General features: G+C 43.1%; 2 protein-coding genes across 2 annotated transcripts in view; one reads left to right on the forward strand and one right to left on the reverse strand.

Annotated features, from left to right (window-relative positions):
• Positions 1 to 443: 443 nt before the first annotated feature.
• On the reverse strand, positions 444 to 12,202 carry ipo5 (importin 5). The gene is made up of 26 exons (XM_023420310.2): positions 12,044 to 12,202; positions 9,375 to 9,455; positions 8,359 to 8,551; positions 8,038 to 8,140; positions 7,857 to 7,953; positions 7,668 to 7,772; positions 6,662 to 6,784; positions 6,450 to 6,570; positions 6,259 to 6,346; positions 5,845 to 5,951; positions 5,591 to 5,715; positions 5,379 to 5,468; positions 5,087 to 5,260; positions 4,745 to 4,963; positions 4,567 to 4,650; positions 4,339 to 4,471; positions 3,996 to 4,117; positions 3,707 to 3,803; positions 3,369 to 3,541; positions 3,137 to 3,248; positions 2,943 to 2,998; positions 2,684 to 2,806; positions 2,272 to 2,491; positions 1,945 to 2,173; positions 1,723 to 1,864; positions 444 to 1,588 (listed from the first exon to the last, which is right to left on the reverse strand). The coding sequence occupies exons 1-26, from the start codon at positions 12,119 to 12,121 to the stop codon at positions 1,502 to 1,504; spliced, it is 3,282 nt and encodes a 1,093-aa protein (XP_023276078.1). The 5' UTR covers positions 12,122 to 12,202; the 3' UTR covers positions 444 to 1,501.
• Positions 12,203 to 14,178: 1,976 nt separating this feature from the next.
• The window catches only part of LOC111665356 (semaphorin-5B-like), a 33,171-nt gene continuing 32,601 nt past the window's right edge, over positions 14,179 to 14,748 (forward strand). Inside the window, exon 1 of the mRNA XM_023420337.1 lies at positions 14,179 to 14,355. The gene's annotated coding sequence lies outside the window, so the exon portion shown is untranslated. The remainder of the gene's footprint in view (positions 14,356 to 14,748) is intronic.

Genomic DNA, 14,748 nt, shown 5'->3' on the forward strand with positions numbered 1-14,748 from the left:
TCAACTCTGTATAGCCTTTTGGGAAATACATTCATGATATGCAGCAGGTGTGTGCAAATCTGTTTCCCCCTTTGAAAAGTATTCCCTATTGTCACTATCAAATTTGAGACCAACATCTTAACATATGGGTCAGAAGTTATTTTACCAGGCCATTAGCTTAACATAGATGGGCCCATTCCAAATCTATTTTAAATTCACCTTCCTGCACCGCTAAAGCTCACCCAGTAAAGATCTCATGTTTATTCAGTCTGTAGAAAAAAAAATTTAACTGTCCAGTCACTAAGTGTCCTGTTGCCATGGAGGTCACCGGGCAACCAGCAGAACCTCCAGGAATCACTGCTCCATAAGAGGCAATGGTCTAATCCAACTCTCCTGAGAAAGTGAATGTATTTCCCAAAAACAACCTGACTATTACTTTGGGTAAATAAATAAATCAGAACTCATTTCCCACAATTCTCAAATGGAATTTTATTGTTGTATTTTCTGAATTCCATTACATACCTGCAGGACTGCAAAGGGTCGAAAACCATAAAGTTTTAGAGTATGGTAGCACGCATTTTACGAATAGTCTACAATTCATGTTCCTCCAACTTGTCACACCCTTTGTGGTTGTGACCAACTACAGATTTCTGCACTTCTTCTCTGAGAGCCCCTTGCCCTTACCCTGCGACCTAAAAAGGGGCTGAGAACCGTTAAACATTTCACCTTCATCTTCTTCATCTTCCTGTGAACAGCTGTCTGAAAGGCTATGGAGGAAAAATGCTAAAATCAATGTCAACTCTTCCCAGACAACGATGATGTAAATTTCCTAACTATTTATATTTTCTAGAGTTAGCCACTTAAACATGCCGTTACTTTTGGAACATACCCTCTGAAGCTGTGGCAGACAGAGGCCGTTTGCCCCCCAGGTAACACTGGGAACACGGAACGAAAAAAGAAATAAAATAAAAATACAAAAAGAAAAAAAAAAAAATTCACAGGAGACAGGCAGTGATTGCCCAGTGTGCATTTTCACCTCATTTCAATTGCTCAGTCCACTAGAATGTCCTGTCCCCATTTCCCCCCACTATGGCCCCTCTGAGCCTGACTGTCCAATGGGTTTGTGTTGGGCTACGTGGAGAATGAGTCCCTCTGGGCACGTCAAGTCAAACATCAGGGAATGGTTGGAAACAAAACGTCCAGATAGAAGACATGTAACTGTGATAAGACGGGGATGATGGAGACATTCTCGTTCCCACTTCCTTGGATAGAGGGTGAAAGTCTTTGGGTGGATGGCCAATGTCCTCCATTGTCATAAATATCCAACCTGCTCCCCCAGTCGGCTGAATGTAGGTGGAGTTATATAATAGTAGGGTGGGGGTGGTGATGGGGGTGAAGCCGGCGTCCATACACACTACAGATCAGAGCAGGAGGAAGAAGAGGGAGTGTATGGAGGAGATCCAGGAGCTCGACTTTTCTTCATGGGCTTTTTAAAGAGCGGGGAGGTGACGGGGGTTCAGGCTCAGGCAGTGTTCAGTAGGTCCTGTATGGCTTTCTGCTGCGTCTCGTTCAGTGTCGATACACACTGTGTCCATAATCCTGCCGACACCTGGAGGTACAACAAAAAGATCTGGTGTGACTGCAGCTAAAACATATTTTAGGCTATCTTACTAATGGATTCATTCAGTTATTTATCCAAACCCAGATGAAGTTTCCTGGCACTGTGACAAAGTGATGACTCACCTGTACTTGACGGATGACATTTGCGAGCCGTTTGCTGCAGGCGTCTTCACTCTTGACTGATTCATTTGCAACTCCGTCTGCGATGATGAGGAAGATTTTGGGAAGGTTGGAGTTGTCTGGCCCCAGGACAATCGGGTTGTTGCTGTGGAGAGAAGATAATAGTCAGCAGGAGAGAACACCACAATTTCCAACACAATTAATGCAGAAAAGTTTGGGGGTTACCTCTCAATGAGGTCACACAGAAAATCAAATGTGTGGACGGCCTCCTCTTTGTCCTCGTTGAGCGGTAGCCAGCTGAGCCAATGAGGAAGGATCTCATTGACATTAACGCACTCTGGCCGAAACCTCATAACCTTTCCAACAGCAGAAATGCAGTTCTCTGTGGCGTTGACGTTTTCCTTGGAGCGCGAGTCGGCTGCCTGGATGACTCTGACCAGCAGGGGGATGGCCTCTGGACCAAGGAAACAGACAAAAACATCATTGAGTTATCAGCTAAAAGCAATAACCTGCCTGACATCATCACAGGTGAAGACCAGTGCCAGGTTGTACCTGTACAGAATGGGCGGTAGTTTTCTCCTCCATACTGAGCCATGACACCGACACCATAGGCGGCTGCCTGCCGAACCTCAGGGCTCGTGTCACACAGTGACTGCAACATCGGCCGCAAGAAATACTCTGCGTATTTGAAGGAGGAGGGGCTGCAGTGCTCCACCACATCGTCAAAGATACACAGACCCCACTGTCTGTCCGCCCACGGCCTGTTGGGACACTAGACACAAGCAGGGCAGTCCAAATTAGCTACTGTTGATCTCACTCAGTATATGATGCGTCACATGATAGTCCAACAACCCCTCAACCTGAAGCCTGAAATACTATTGAAATGAATAAATACTCTCAGCTTTCTGTGAAGTGGCCACTGACAGATTCATTCATTGGTTGCTGATGAGGAACAGTTACTTACTATTAGCTGGACGATGAGCTGCAGCAGCTGTTCAAACCAAGGCAGCACCTTCTCCTTGTAACTACTGAACACTGAGTGCAGGATGTCTGACACTTTGGTCAGGATGTACACATCATTTTCATCCTGAAGGTGACAAGAGGAAAACAAATGAGGGACGTTACTGTCTTACATCATCATTAGCTCAAGATTGGATCTTAAGTGGCATTTATTAAACAAAACGACCTCCAGGTTTGTCCTTTACTAAAATGAAAATATTTACCTCGTCTTGTAATGTTTCCTCCACCTGCTCATCATAGTCTTCATCCTGTCTCTTGGCTGTGAAGGACACAAAGTGTTCATGTGAGGATTATACGGCATTACCAATTCATAAAAGGGACAAACAGATAAAAAGGAAGACGATGTTGACAAATTGATTTGCATTTCATTGTTTTTGTGGTTGTGATGAAGCCTCACCCTGTCTGAGCTCCTGGTTCTTGAAATGCTCCTCCAGTTTTCCTTTTAGGATGCCACCCAGCTCCTCAAAATGCTCGTTGTTCAGACACCCGTCACCCATCAACTCAATACACTAACAGAAAACAAACTCCCATCAGTCCGATCAGAAAATGGACATGGTTCCTTCGTCTTTTGAAAACGTTCAAATAAATTTCAAAAAGGCACTAAAGGCTTGTAATAGTGCTGAAGTTACCTTGGCAAAAGAGTGCATGATTTCTGAGAGGACATCTGAGTCTGGCTCGGTGCCGATGGCCTTGATGAGAGCGTCGCACATGAAGTGCCACATCTGGGTGAGGTACTCTGGTCCTCGCACCCTTGCACACTCCAGCAGCAGGGGCATGGACTCAGCTGCTGCCACCCTGACACGTGAGACAGTTAAGGAAATGCCAAAAACAAGTCTGGTGTTCTGATGAACACTTCATTTAATCAATCAACAAAGTAATAAAATATATTTTAGATGTTAGACTGGAATCCCTTGTCAGTTTTGGCCATCAATCGTACTGTTGTTTGCTGACTATAAGGAAAGGATATCATCATGGAAGTAGAACTTGAGAAGAGGAACCATCAGCTTCACCACCTGCTCCGTGTACTCCACAAAACCCTCCTTCAGCTCTTTGGCATAACACACCTGGAAAACACCACAGATCATTTTACTAGCAGGGCTGAACACTGTCAACAACATCGCTATCTAGATACAGGTAAAGATAAACAATGGATTTACATCAGTGCTCCCATCTGGTGCTTTACCGTATCTGCTTCAGGCTCCCCTCAGGATCCTAGTTTTACAGAATCATACATACGTCTGTGCTCTTCTACTCACCAGCATCTGGCAGGCAGTGGCCTTCTCCTCCAGGCCAGCCGTCTTGATGCCAAAACTCTGCTGGTCTCCCAGGTTCACAAACTCCCAGCCGTCATCCTCTGATATGTTCTCCATGTCCTGGGCTACAATACAGAAACACATTTTCAAGTACTGCGTCTTTCATCTTGTTAAAAGTGTTAAAATGTCTGTGGCAACAAAAGTAGAGGTGTAAAACAGCAGGAAGACAAAGGGGACAAAGTGAAGCGAGTCTCCTCATCCTCATCTGGTGAACGTCTGAGCTCCCTTTTAAATTATCTGCAGACAAGTTGGGTGTCCACAGTGCACAGCTGAAAGTGTTGCTTACTGTCGAGGAGGGCCACCTCAGGCTTGATGGAGGCCGTCTTCATCAGTGGGCCCATCACCACAGGCAGATACTGCTGGAACTCCTTCCCCAGGATCTTGCACATCCTGGCCCAGGCTGAGATCATGTATGAGATCTAAACCACGCAAACAAAAAATCGTGACAAGTTCACTGCACAGAAATAGAAATAAAGAAAAGTGGATAGGTCAAAGGTCGTCCAAGTCATCCTACCTGAGGATCGTCATCTTCCAGGTCATTGAAGTCTGTCTGGGTTTTGAGGAGCAGCTGCATGACGGCGGAGGCGTCTGGCATGAACTAGGGGCAGAACAAAGAAAGGGATGGGTCATGCAAAGATCCTTTAATGGGAAGATCTCAGTGGACAGTTTGATCACATGCTACACAGACGTACCTTCTCCTTGCCAACAGCCAGGCCGATGAGGCTGATGCACTCTATGGTCTTGCCGCGAAGCAGCCGCAGCTCCTTCTGCACTGCGTTTTCTACAATGTGCTTGAGCGAAGACATGAACAGGTCGTAATATGGCACAAACTTCTCCTCGGCTGTGTCGGCCACTGAGGCGATGGAGGTCACCACTTGCTCCAGGACCAGTTTGGTGCCCTTCTGGATCAGCTGGGTAGAGAGAAGAGGACTCACTTAAGATTCCAGACAGTGTGTGTGTTAGCAGGGACTGAATAGTGGGTTTGCGAGAAACACCACATCATTCTCTTTGGCTATGATCCTGAATATTTGTACCTCTTGCAACTTGGCAACCATAATGACGTGAAGGTGCTGCACCAAGCTGTCCAGATAAGGGATGAGCAGTGACTTGGGACAGTCCTCTGTAAAGTTGATGAGGGCAGCAGCAGCATGCGCCTGCACCCGAGGGTTACTCTGGTCTTCCATGGTCTGAAGCAGGGCTGAGATCACCTGGGAGGGAGAAGGATACAGGGTCAAGCTAATATGGATCTGCTGAATGATAATCTAAAATCATAACCAACTACATTAGCTAGTGAACATGTAGCCACCAGAAAAACACTTCAGATACCTTATCGTGGAATTTCTTTTGGAAGGTTGGGGCGAAGTCTGTGGCCATCTGTCCAATAGCATTGCAGGCAGCATAACGGACCCTTGGGTGCTGAGGAGAGAAAAGGAAGTCAAACTCAAAACCACCATACAAGACAACAACTGCTGTGTACACAGATCCTGTAACGTTAGCCACCAAATTGTAAAGACTTCAAGTTTGAAGGCGTTTCTTACAGGGTCGGAGCAGAAGAGGAGGACAAAGCTGACAATCTCTTGGAGGATGGCCTCCATCTGCTGGTGGCAGCCCTCACCAATGGCAGACAGCGCCATAAGCCCGGCGTGGCGGTACTTCCAGTCAGCTAGCAATAAACACATTGGGTTAATCTCATGTTTGCAGGGACCATTTTACTTCTTGACAAAAGAAGCACTTGACCCATTTATTTCCCTTTGTTTGAAAATCTTTCAGTTTTCAGTAGGTTTTTACTTACGGTTCTGCAGCATCTGCATGATGTGCTGTTTGATCATGGGCAAGATGATCTTTCCTCCCAGACCACAGGCGATTCTATCCAGAGCGCTCTCCCCAGCCACAGCATTACTGGTGGGTGACCAGAAACAAATTCACTCAAACACGAAAGTGTAGGACCACATTTAGACAATAGAGCACTTTGTGCCTTTTTTGCAGCAACAGCAAGCGTCTTTGAAGATACCCCGCTGTAAATCACTGCATTCAGATACTGCAAGACAGTATGATCCTTTAGTTCTCTAAATTTAGATGATGTAATTTTGCCATCTTGTATTTAATTAGAGGTGGTGTTTCAAGTTGAAGAAATCAGCCACAAAAAAAATCAAACTCCTGGAGTGGATGTCCTGCTGCGTCTTGCTGATGATGTGCCAGGCCTTACCTGTCAAAATCATCATCCTCCAGCTCGTCAGCCATGGCCCACTCATCATCATCCTCGAGGTCCACCATCATAGTCAGCATCTGGGGCACTGAAGACAACACATCAATAACACAACTGTCTAGACTGTTCTATCAAACATCTTTGAATGGGAACTCCAAGTGAAGTTACATGATGGTGAAGCAAATCCTCACCACTCTGAGCCACAATGGCAGTGTGTTTCCTCAGCATGGCTGCTGCCGTCTCGGATAAGGTGACGATGACCTCCAATGCCAACTGCCTCTGCATGTTAGTCAGGTTGGTGTCGGCACACAACTGAGGAGACAGGGGTGGAGATAAGCAGATGATCAGACATTTAATCAAGAACAGCAAAGTGATACTTTGCATTATCTGCTCTCTGGCTCACCTTCAGACAGAGCTGCAGCGTGGCCTCCAGGTTGGGTCTCAGGTATTTGGGTGCTGTGTCTGCAATTTCCACTAAAGATTTGAGCACCGAGTCGTCTCCCTGGTAGCAGGACTCGTTCACTGCCTGATCAAAGAACAGATGACAATGTTAGTGTTGCAACTACACCCATTTGGCTGCAGCAAGCTGCTAATGCTGCATTAATACTGCAGCTACAATCTGATAGTTTAACTTTCAACTCCATCATTATGAGTCACTGACAAAAAAAAACTAAACAAAGTCACTAAACACTGTTGCAATATAACTTAGTAAGGACTCGGAAGACTTTATAGCTGTTGTGAAATGCTGATATACTGGACACCATAAATCCTCTAACCTAGAGCGATGTCTCATTGTCTTGTGGTGAGAAAAGTGTCAACTCGGAGGAGCAGCTACTGGTCTTCCTGTGTGTGTGAATGTGTGTATAGTTTAAACCAACTTCCTTATTTTTTTCTTCAGTGCAAACACGGTCATCTTACCAAGCCTGACGAGGAATAATAAGACACGCTACGTCAGTAAAGAAAAACAAGCTGCAAGAAGCACGGCTGCTCTAACTTTGAAGCTCCAGCCTTTGTTTGCAGACGACTTTTCTTATTTACTTTCCACATACTGAGTTTAGACCATCAAACACAATATGCAGAGAAATGAGACCCACATAAACAGCTCAGTAAATCAAAGTAACTCAATAGGCCGTCATTTTTACATGGACCCATTACTGTTTATAAGCTGGCATTATCTAATGCATATATATCAGATCAATAATAGGTCTGTCAAAGGACTTAACTTGTACTGACTGCTTAAAAGCCATTATGTACAAAGGATTACATGCAGGCATCAAGCACAACACTGCTCTGGACAACAACTTCTTGAAAACTTGCAAGAACCCTCAGTTTGCACCTATAACTAATGTAGTAGACACTGTACAGAGCCAGTTCACATGAGACTAACAAACAGGGGTTTGGTGTCTCACCTGCAGGATTCCCGGCAGCAGGTCAGCAAAGTGCTTCAGCAGAGCTGTGTTGCTTTCATTGGACAGAACGAAGGATGCTGCAGCCCGAGCCGCCAGGGTACGAATCTGAGGGATAAATATTTTATTAATGAAATGTGCAGGAAGAGCAATCCAGAAATGAACTGCCCTACAGGTGTCCCAAGATCTTACGTGTGGGTTTGCCTGGTCCTGCATGCACTGAACAAGCATACGTTTGATGACTTCCATATAATGCTGCTGCTGGTTGCCAAATATTCCTGGAAAGTTCCTAAAATAAAGGCCAAAGCACATAAGTCACCCACCGGGGCTTCTGCCTGAACATACGAGTAGTTTGACTTTATCTGGGGCTCACCAGAATATGTGCAGGGCAGCTTCTCGCAGGCCAACATTGTCTGAGTTGACAGAGTCAAATAGAAACTTGAGCACCTCCGGCCACTGGTTATTCCCATCATCATCTAAATTAAAAAGACACCACAATCAGAGATTACTGTTCCGTATGACAATTTTATCATAAAATAATTATATAAATAGGATGGATCATTTGTTTATCAATAATTAATCATCACTCAGCCCTCGTTATACACTACCAGAATGTAGGAAGTACCGTGTTAGTTCAGTCAGCACACATCTTAAAAACTTCAACAGGTTGTCAAGCATCTCAGAGGATCATTACCGATGAGGTTGCGGGACAGCTCAGCTGCAATGTCGCAGACCTTCTTGCGAATGTTTGGTGAGGTCTCCTGCTGGATGCTGGTCAGCAGTTCTGTCTTGATGGCTGTCTGCATCTCCACGGTCAGGCCCGGGTAGATCTCCTCGAAGGACGACGACAGCAGCCGCCGCAGCAGCACTGCTGCCATCTGTTTGACCTGAGTGGATAAAACATTGGTTTCAACATTATGTCACATTTCCCACCATCAGTTTATCCTAGAACTTTCTTGTAGATTTATTTTGGCAGTTTACGATCTACATAACACACTGACACCAATAAGTGTCACAGGACATCCACTATGTTTGCAGCTGCCAAAGCTTGTACATGTGGAATGAGCTGGAATGTTTAATCAGTCATTTGTCACTAAAAGCATAAAAACCACCCTAACAAAACCTGCAGCATCTCAGAAAGGCAGAGTCACTCTCCCTGGGCCAAGCACCTCTCTGCCTGCTCCCATTTCAAGTCTCTAAAAATATCAGCCTTGAGGTAAAGAAAAGGAGAGACGCATGGGGGACCAAGCAGCTGGTGGATTCAGAGTAAACATAACTGCCCAAATGCCAAACCTGTGACTCACAGGTCTTCATGTCAGGCTGGGGCAAGGGCCAGCATATGATGACACATTACATTCTTAAAATGCCGTCAATGCTGCACCTCTTCAAAGCAAACATATTGCAATTATGCTGACAGGATTCCCACTGTGGACATGATGTAACATCACATGAACTTTGTCTACCATTAACCTCAAATCTTCATTGTTCCTGCTACAACAATGCTTTATACCAAGGCCAGGGATATGACTTGTCAACGCCTAGCTGGCAGGTGTCTGTGAGACTTCTATTTCAGGACATCTCAAACAAATTATCAAGGTTTAACCACAGTTTTAAGTCACAGGAAAACTTACAAAAAAAAGAAAAAAAGAACTGAAGTGAAGTGAATTCAATGCAGGGACAAAGCATGTCATGGAATGTGTGTGTACGAACCTCCTCTGCAGCAGATGCATCTCTGACAGCCTGCAGCAAGAATGTAATCTTGTTCTGGCCCGGGATAGTGTCATAGGTCTCCTGCAAAGAAAATGAATGGACAGTGGTATGTATCAGACATGCCATTGGGTGCACGCTTACAGACGGAAGCACCACAGATAACCGTGAAAAATAGATCTCTACCAGTGTCATGTTCACTGTATTGCAGTCACAAAGAAATGGCATTTTACACGTCTGTAATTCCATGCTGTGTGACATTTCAAGCAAACGATGATAATAAAGTCCAACTTGTAAATAAGGCCAAAATAAGATGTGTAACGTTGGAGTCGTCAGTCTGGGGTTCAGTTGAAAGCTGAAGTACTGCTCATTGTTGTGTTAATATACTGATAACGCAAACAACCTGAAGCTGCCACTCTCATCCAAGTTTGCATCCAATTACCAACTTGTTATGTTATAAATACTTAATTACAAATACACTGGGACAGTTTCATTGGAAAAATGTAGCCAAGCAAGAATGGAAGAGATGAAGCAGCAACCACGTGTTTAACACAGTGTGAACAACTCAAATCTCCAACACATTTTACCACATCAAACAACCATGTCAATTTCTCATGTCATGGCTAAGTTGGAAATTTACATAAAAAAGACCACTTTTCTGATACATAATTTGTGCTGCCTACTTGTTGTCTTACAGTGGTTCATTAAAGCCACGAGAGAAATGCAAACACACACGAGGCTTTAAAGGGATGCAGTGGAACCTTGGGTGTGTGCTCTACAGAAAATATCATTGGCAATCATGTGCAAGCTGTGCTGGAGGTAAACAAAAAGAAATATGGCTTTGTTTATCAATTGATAGGACTGAGATGACCCCTGGTAACACAGATGTCTGATGGAAAACCATGAATATGTGAAAATAACCTTGAATGGATTTCCTGGGCAGTTATAAGTGAACACATTTGCATGACAAATAACCAGGAGGGAGGAGTATCACTGTGGCAACAGTATGGTGAGGCACAGGTCATTACTCACCAAACACATTAAAATAGAAACTGCATGGCCATATAACATGTGTTTAAAGTAAGCAACTATTACAGTGCATGTAAATATAGATTAAGACAGCTCCTGCAATAACCTGATGTTTCAGCCATCTGGTTTCTTGTGACTGCTGAATCCCAGTGCCAATCATTGTCTGTCATACATCAACTAGCACTCAAGTGCTTTTAACATGCTCTAAACATTTAAGTAGCCCACAGAATAACAGCAGGGCTTTCCGAACCAGCATCAACCTCATTATCTAATAGCCACACCTTGTATATGAAAAAAGTGCCATCTTCAGCTTCTATACTGAATTGAAATACATGTCCACTAGCTATAGCAAAATATCCCTAACACTAAATAGAGGAAAACCACCACACCTCTGTCACTTTGGTCACTTCACACCTTTAAGACCATTACAATTACATGGTTCATGGTTTGTCAACCCCCTCATCATGTCTCAGATGGGGTAAACCAGGGATCTGGACATCTACAAATGTTCAGTAGCTGTAGTCATTAGCTGTTAAAATATGGGTTTAAAGCCCTTTACAGATGGATCAATTCCTATTATGTGTGTAAGACAGAAAGGGAGAGTTTCTATAAAGGATGAATTCCAATGAGCTTAGCATCGCGGCAGACAGTCTGTGTTTTATAAAGAAAAACGCTGACTGCCAGTGGGGGGGGGTGTGGGGTGTGTGTGATAAGATTCAACCACCTCATCCAAAAAGTCGGGTCATGAAGAGGGAAACTGTGGTAACAAAGCTTTGCCGCGACAAGAGGCTAATCGTGGTGGTGGGGGGGGAAAGTGAACAGGCCAGCTAGACTCATCCCAAACAAATCCTCAGAGAAACTAATCCAGTGAGAGGGAATGACCTGAGACGAGCCTTTCTAGTGACGTGGCTGAAACTGAGATAAATCGCTTCATGAGTAACGTCAAACCAAACAAGGAGGAAAACAGCATGTTTAACTATTGTGTTATACTGACTTTCACATAAAATGACTGAAGGCCATAGCATAAGTAACGTTACTGCTAAGATAGTTCGCCCTCTGAATGAGCTGTCTCTCTAACTCCATCTGTAATGTATCCCTGTTTGTCGTTCGCTATTATACGTATATAACATGACATTAATGTACGTATTAAATTCACAAAAGCCCCGTGTTTAATATGTTGGTAACCCACTATCCCCAGCGCTAGCTTGCTAGCTTATAAAACTAGCAGCACTTAGCTTCATGCTACTTCCTGTACTATACTAGCTAGAAGACTAGCAGCACTGTCAGCTGGCGAAATAAGGATTGGTACCCAACAAACGGATCGTTTCACTTTCAATCAAACCGAATGAGTTTTACACAGACACCCAGAAACACACATTGTCACGACTGGGTTCGTATCGCTGAGATCTATATTATGCCCACATAACTACGCAACATGGTGGAGGTAGTTAGCGTTAGCTGACTAGTACTCGGTGTCGGCTCCACATCGCACGTGGACTCCCCGAGCTTGACGTGAAAGCTCACTGCGCGCGCGGCCAGGCTGGGTAGCTAACAGGCGGTTAGCTTTCGCTAACCTGACCGCGCCGTTTTCTATGATCGTTCAACTTGTCAGCCATGAAAACAGCTAAGTTTCATTCTCTTACCTCTGCTTGTTTCCTGACATTGTTGTCAGGGCTCATCAGGTTACCCAGCAAGAGGTAGAACTGCTGCTGTTCCGCCATTGCAGTGAGATCCAAAAAGACCAGCCGGGTGGAGAAGCGGCGAAATGAGACCGGTTGACCCTGCTTCGGTCACACAATGCTGCTGTCGTCCCATTGGTTTGCTTTACCAACTCTACTCGCCGTTCATTGGACTAGAGGCCTGAAGCGCACGTATGCCATTGGTTCACATAGATTCTCAGCGCCGATTGGATGGAATCGACTCAGGAAAGTGAGTGTTGTTCCTATTAGCTAATAGTGAATTAGTAAAGCGCGGGAAATTTCCGCATCATTGCTTGGAAAATGGAAACAACAGTGCATTACCAATTGTGAAAAGTAACTAAGTATATTCACTCAAGTACAGTACTTGAGTACCACGTTGAGGTACTTTTACGTTACTTTCCATTTTATGTTACTTCGACTTCTGCTTCACTACATTTCAGAGGTAAATATACTAATTAGTTCACTACATTTGATTGAAAGCTACAGTTACTCGTTACTTTTCGGGTTTAGATTTAACATTAAAAAACATGTTGAGTTTTAAAAACGAAAAATTATTATTGAGTAACCTACCCAGCTCCACCTCAACCTGCTCAAACAGGTAAATATGCATTACTCATAATAATTTAATAATACAATAATGTATTTTTCCCCCAGGGGCCATTTTTCTTGGCTACCTAGCAAGTCATCTTACTTTACTTACTAATTCTCTAACACCTTACTAGGCTACTTTTACTTAAGTAAGGTAGACTTTTAGTTGTGATAGAGTATTTTCACACTGGTATTTTTAAATAGGTAAAGGATATGGATGCTTATCTTCCACCAATATTGTTTATGACTCCATAGAAGAAGTGGTTAGCTAAAATTACTGTAGCTGAACAGGGCTGTAGCCAGGATGTTATAAAGATTGAGCTCATGTAGTCCTTGCTAAACTTTTGTTAATTATTTTGATTTTTTCATATTTAATTTATTGAGTTAACTGTTCAATCATATTTTCTATACATTTGATATACCAACACAAACAGTAAATGCTGTATGTTTCAAACCCCCTCCACACTGCCACAAATACAGTTGTGGGGGAGACAGGATTTAAATTTACCCTTCCAAAAAGGTGAAATGTCCTTTTGTGTTAATTCACATATATAGAATGTAATATTATAAAGGCTGAGGGGTAATAATACTGTATTAAGATACTGGGAAGTATTTTTCTTTTAAGTATTAAGCGAATAGGAGAAAAAATGTCATAATCATAATTTATCACCTAATTGAAATTAGATTATATGATACATATTTGAGTGAAAAATTCTTGACAAATATCCTGACATATGTGGCATCTTTAGAAACATTATAATCATGTTACAAATGCAAAATAAGTCCCTTTATACATACAGATATTTCATGTGTTTTATGTGATTAAAATACAAGTTATATAGGATTTAACCATAGTGTGGAGTGAACATATTTCTCCACTAGATGGCAGCCAAGCTTTATTTAGTGATTTCTGCAAAGTAGTTTTCTCAATTAGCCCTGCATACCTCTGCAAATGAAGTCATTTGTATGTTTCTAGCTCAGAAAGGCTATCAAAAAGCTGCTAGCGTTAAAACAGATAAGTAGATGTTTGCTTGTGTCTCATTTGCTCTATATCAGTATCATAGTCCATTTGTTGTCCATTTTATTCTTCTGATGTAGTATTAATTTTATCACAACCCACAAGTTTCAGTGGATGATCCAAAGTTAGTTTTCACGTGATATAGATTTGTGTCAGACATATAAAAACTGGAAAAAAATATGCCAACAGGTAGGTTTGGTCTACATCCATGTGTGTGCAGTATTCACCTTGGTCTCTCTCACATGACCCCCCTATGTATCTCCAGAACTGACTATGTCATTTAATGGGCGTGCAGGTTTTGTGAGCAGAAAATATCCACACACACACACACACACACACACACACACACACACACACACACACACACACACTCATGTGAAATCCCAGACAGTTATTAATATTATGGCAACTCTCTTTTCAGACATACAGAGGCACACTCCTGTTCCTAGGCTTTAACTATTACAGAGTTTATTTGGTCAGTTTTGTCTCATGACAGCACCCCTACTGGTCTGAGTTAAACCTGTAATTTGCTACCGTTCACAGGGCTGCAGCACTTCAGACCTCCGCTGCCGTGAATCTGCATCATCTCCGTCTCTGAAGGCAGACAGCTTAAATCAGCGGGGATCCCATGATGAGACAAAAGTGAAAGGTAAGCTCGACATTCATTTGATCGCATTAATTAACTGTCTTTTTAAAGTGAGCTATTGAAAGAACTTAGCCCGTTCATTATCGTTTTTTGTTCCATTTAGCCCCGACGTTGAAAGAATTAACACCGGTCTCCATTTAAGAATGAAAGTTTTATTGTTGCCGAGCTTTCTGGAAAACACATATGAACATGAAACATTTAAAAAACCTTTTGTTCGGGACCACTTTCCCATTCGGCTTCACCACAGAGCAGTTACTGTCGGAGAAGGACATTTAATTGAGGAAAAGATAATGCTAGAAACAATTTCTTGAAGTTGACAGTTAGTTAAAGTAAAATGTAGCTCATGCCATTAATGTTATCATTTTTATTTCAATTCACTTTATTGCTGCTTATGTA

Source organism: Seriola lalandi, unplaced genomic scaffold, assembly GCF_002814215.2.
Source record: "Seriola lalandi dorsalis isolate HSWRI2012SDOR001 ecotype SW California unplaced genomic scaffold, Sedor1 jcf7180002054630, whole genome shotgun sequence".
Lineage (NCBI taxonomy): Eukaryota > Metazoa > Chordata > Actinopteri > Carangiformes > Carangidae > Seriola > Seriola lalandi.

Coding starts and splice junctions, on each gene's coding strand:
- ipo5 (XM_023420310.2), bottom strand. CDS start 12,121: ATGGCGGAACAGCAGCAGTTCTACCTCTTGCTGGGTAACCTGATGAGC. Junction 8,552..9,374: donor ATGCATCTGCTGCAGAGGAG/GTTCGTACACAC, acceptor TTATCCACTCAG/GTCAAACAGATGGCAGCAGT. Junction 6,571..6,661: donor CGCTGCAGCTCTGTCTGAAG/GTGAGCCAGAGA, acceptor CTGTCTCCTCAG/TTGTGTGCCGACACCAACCT.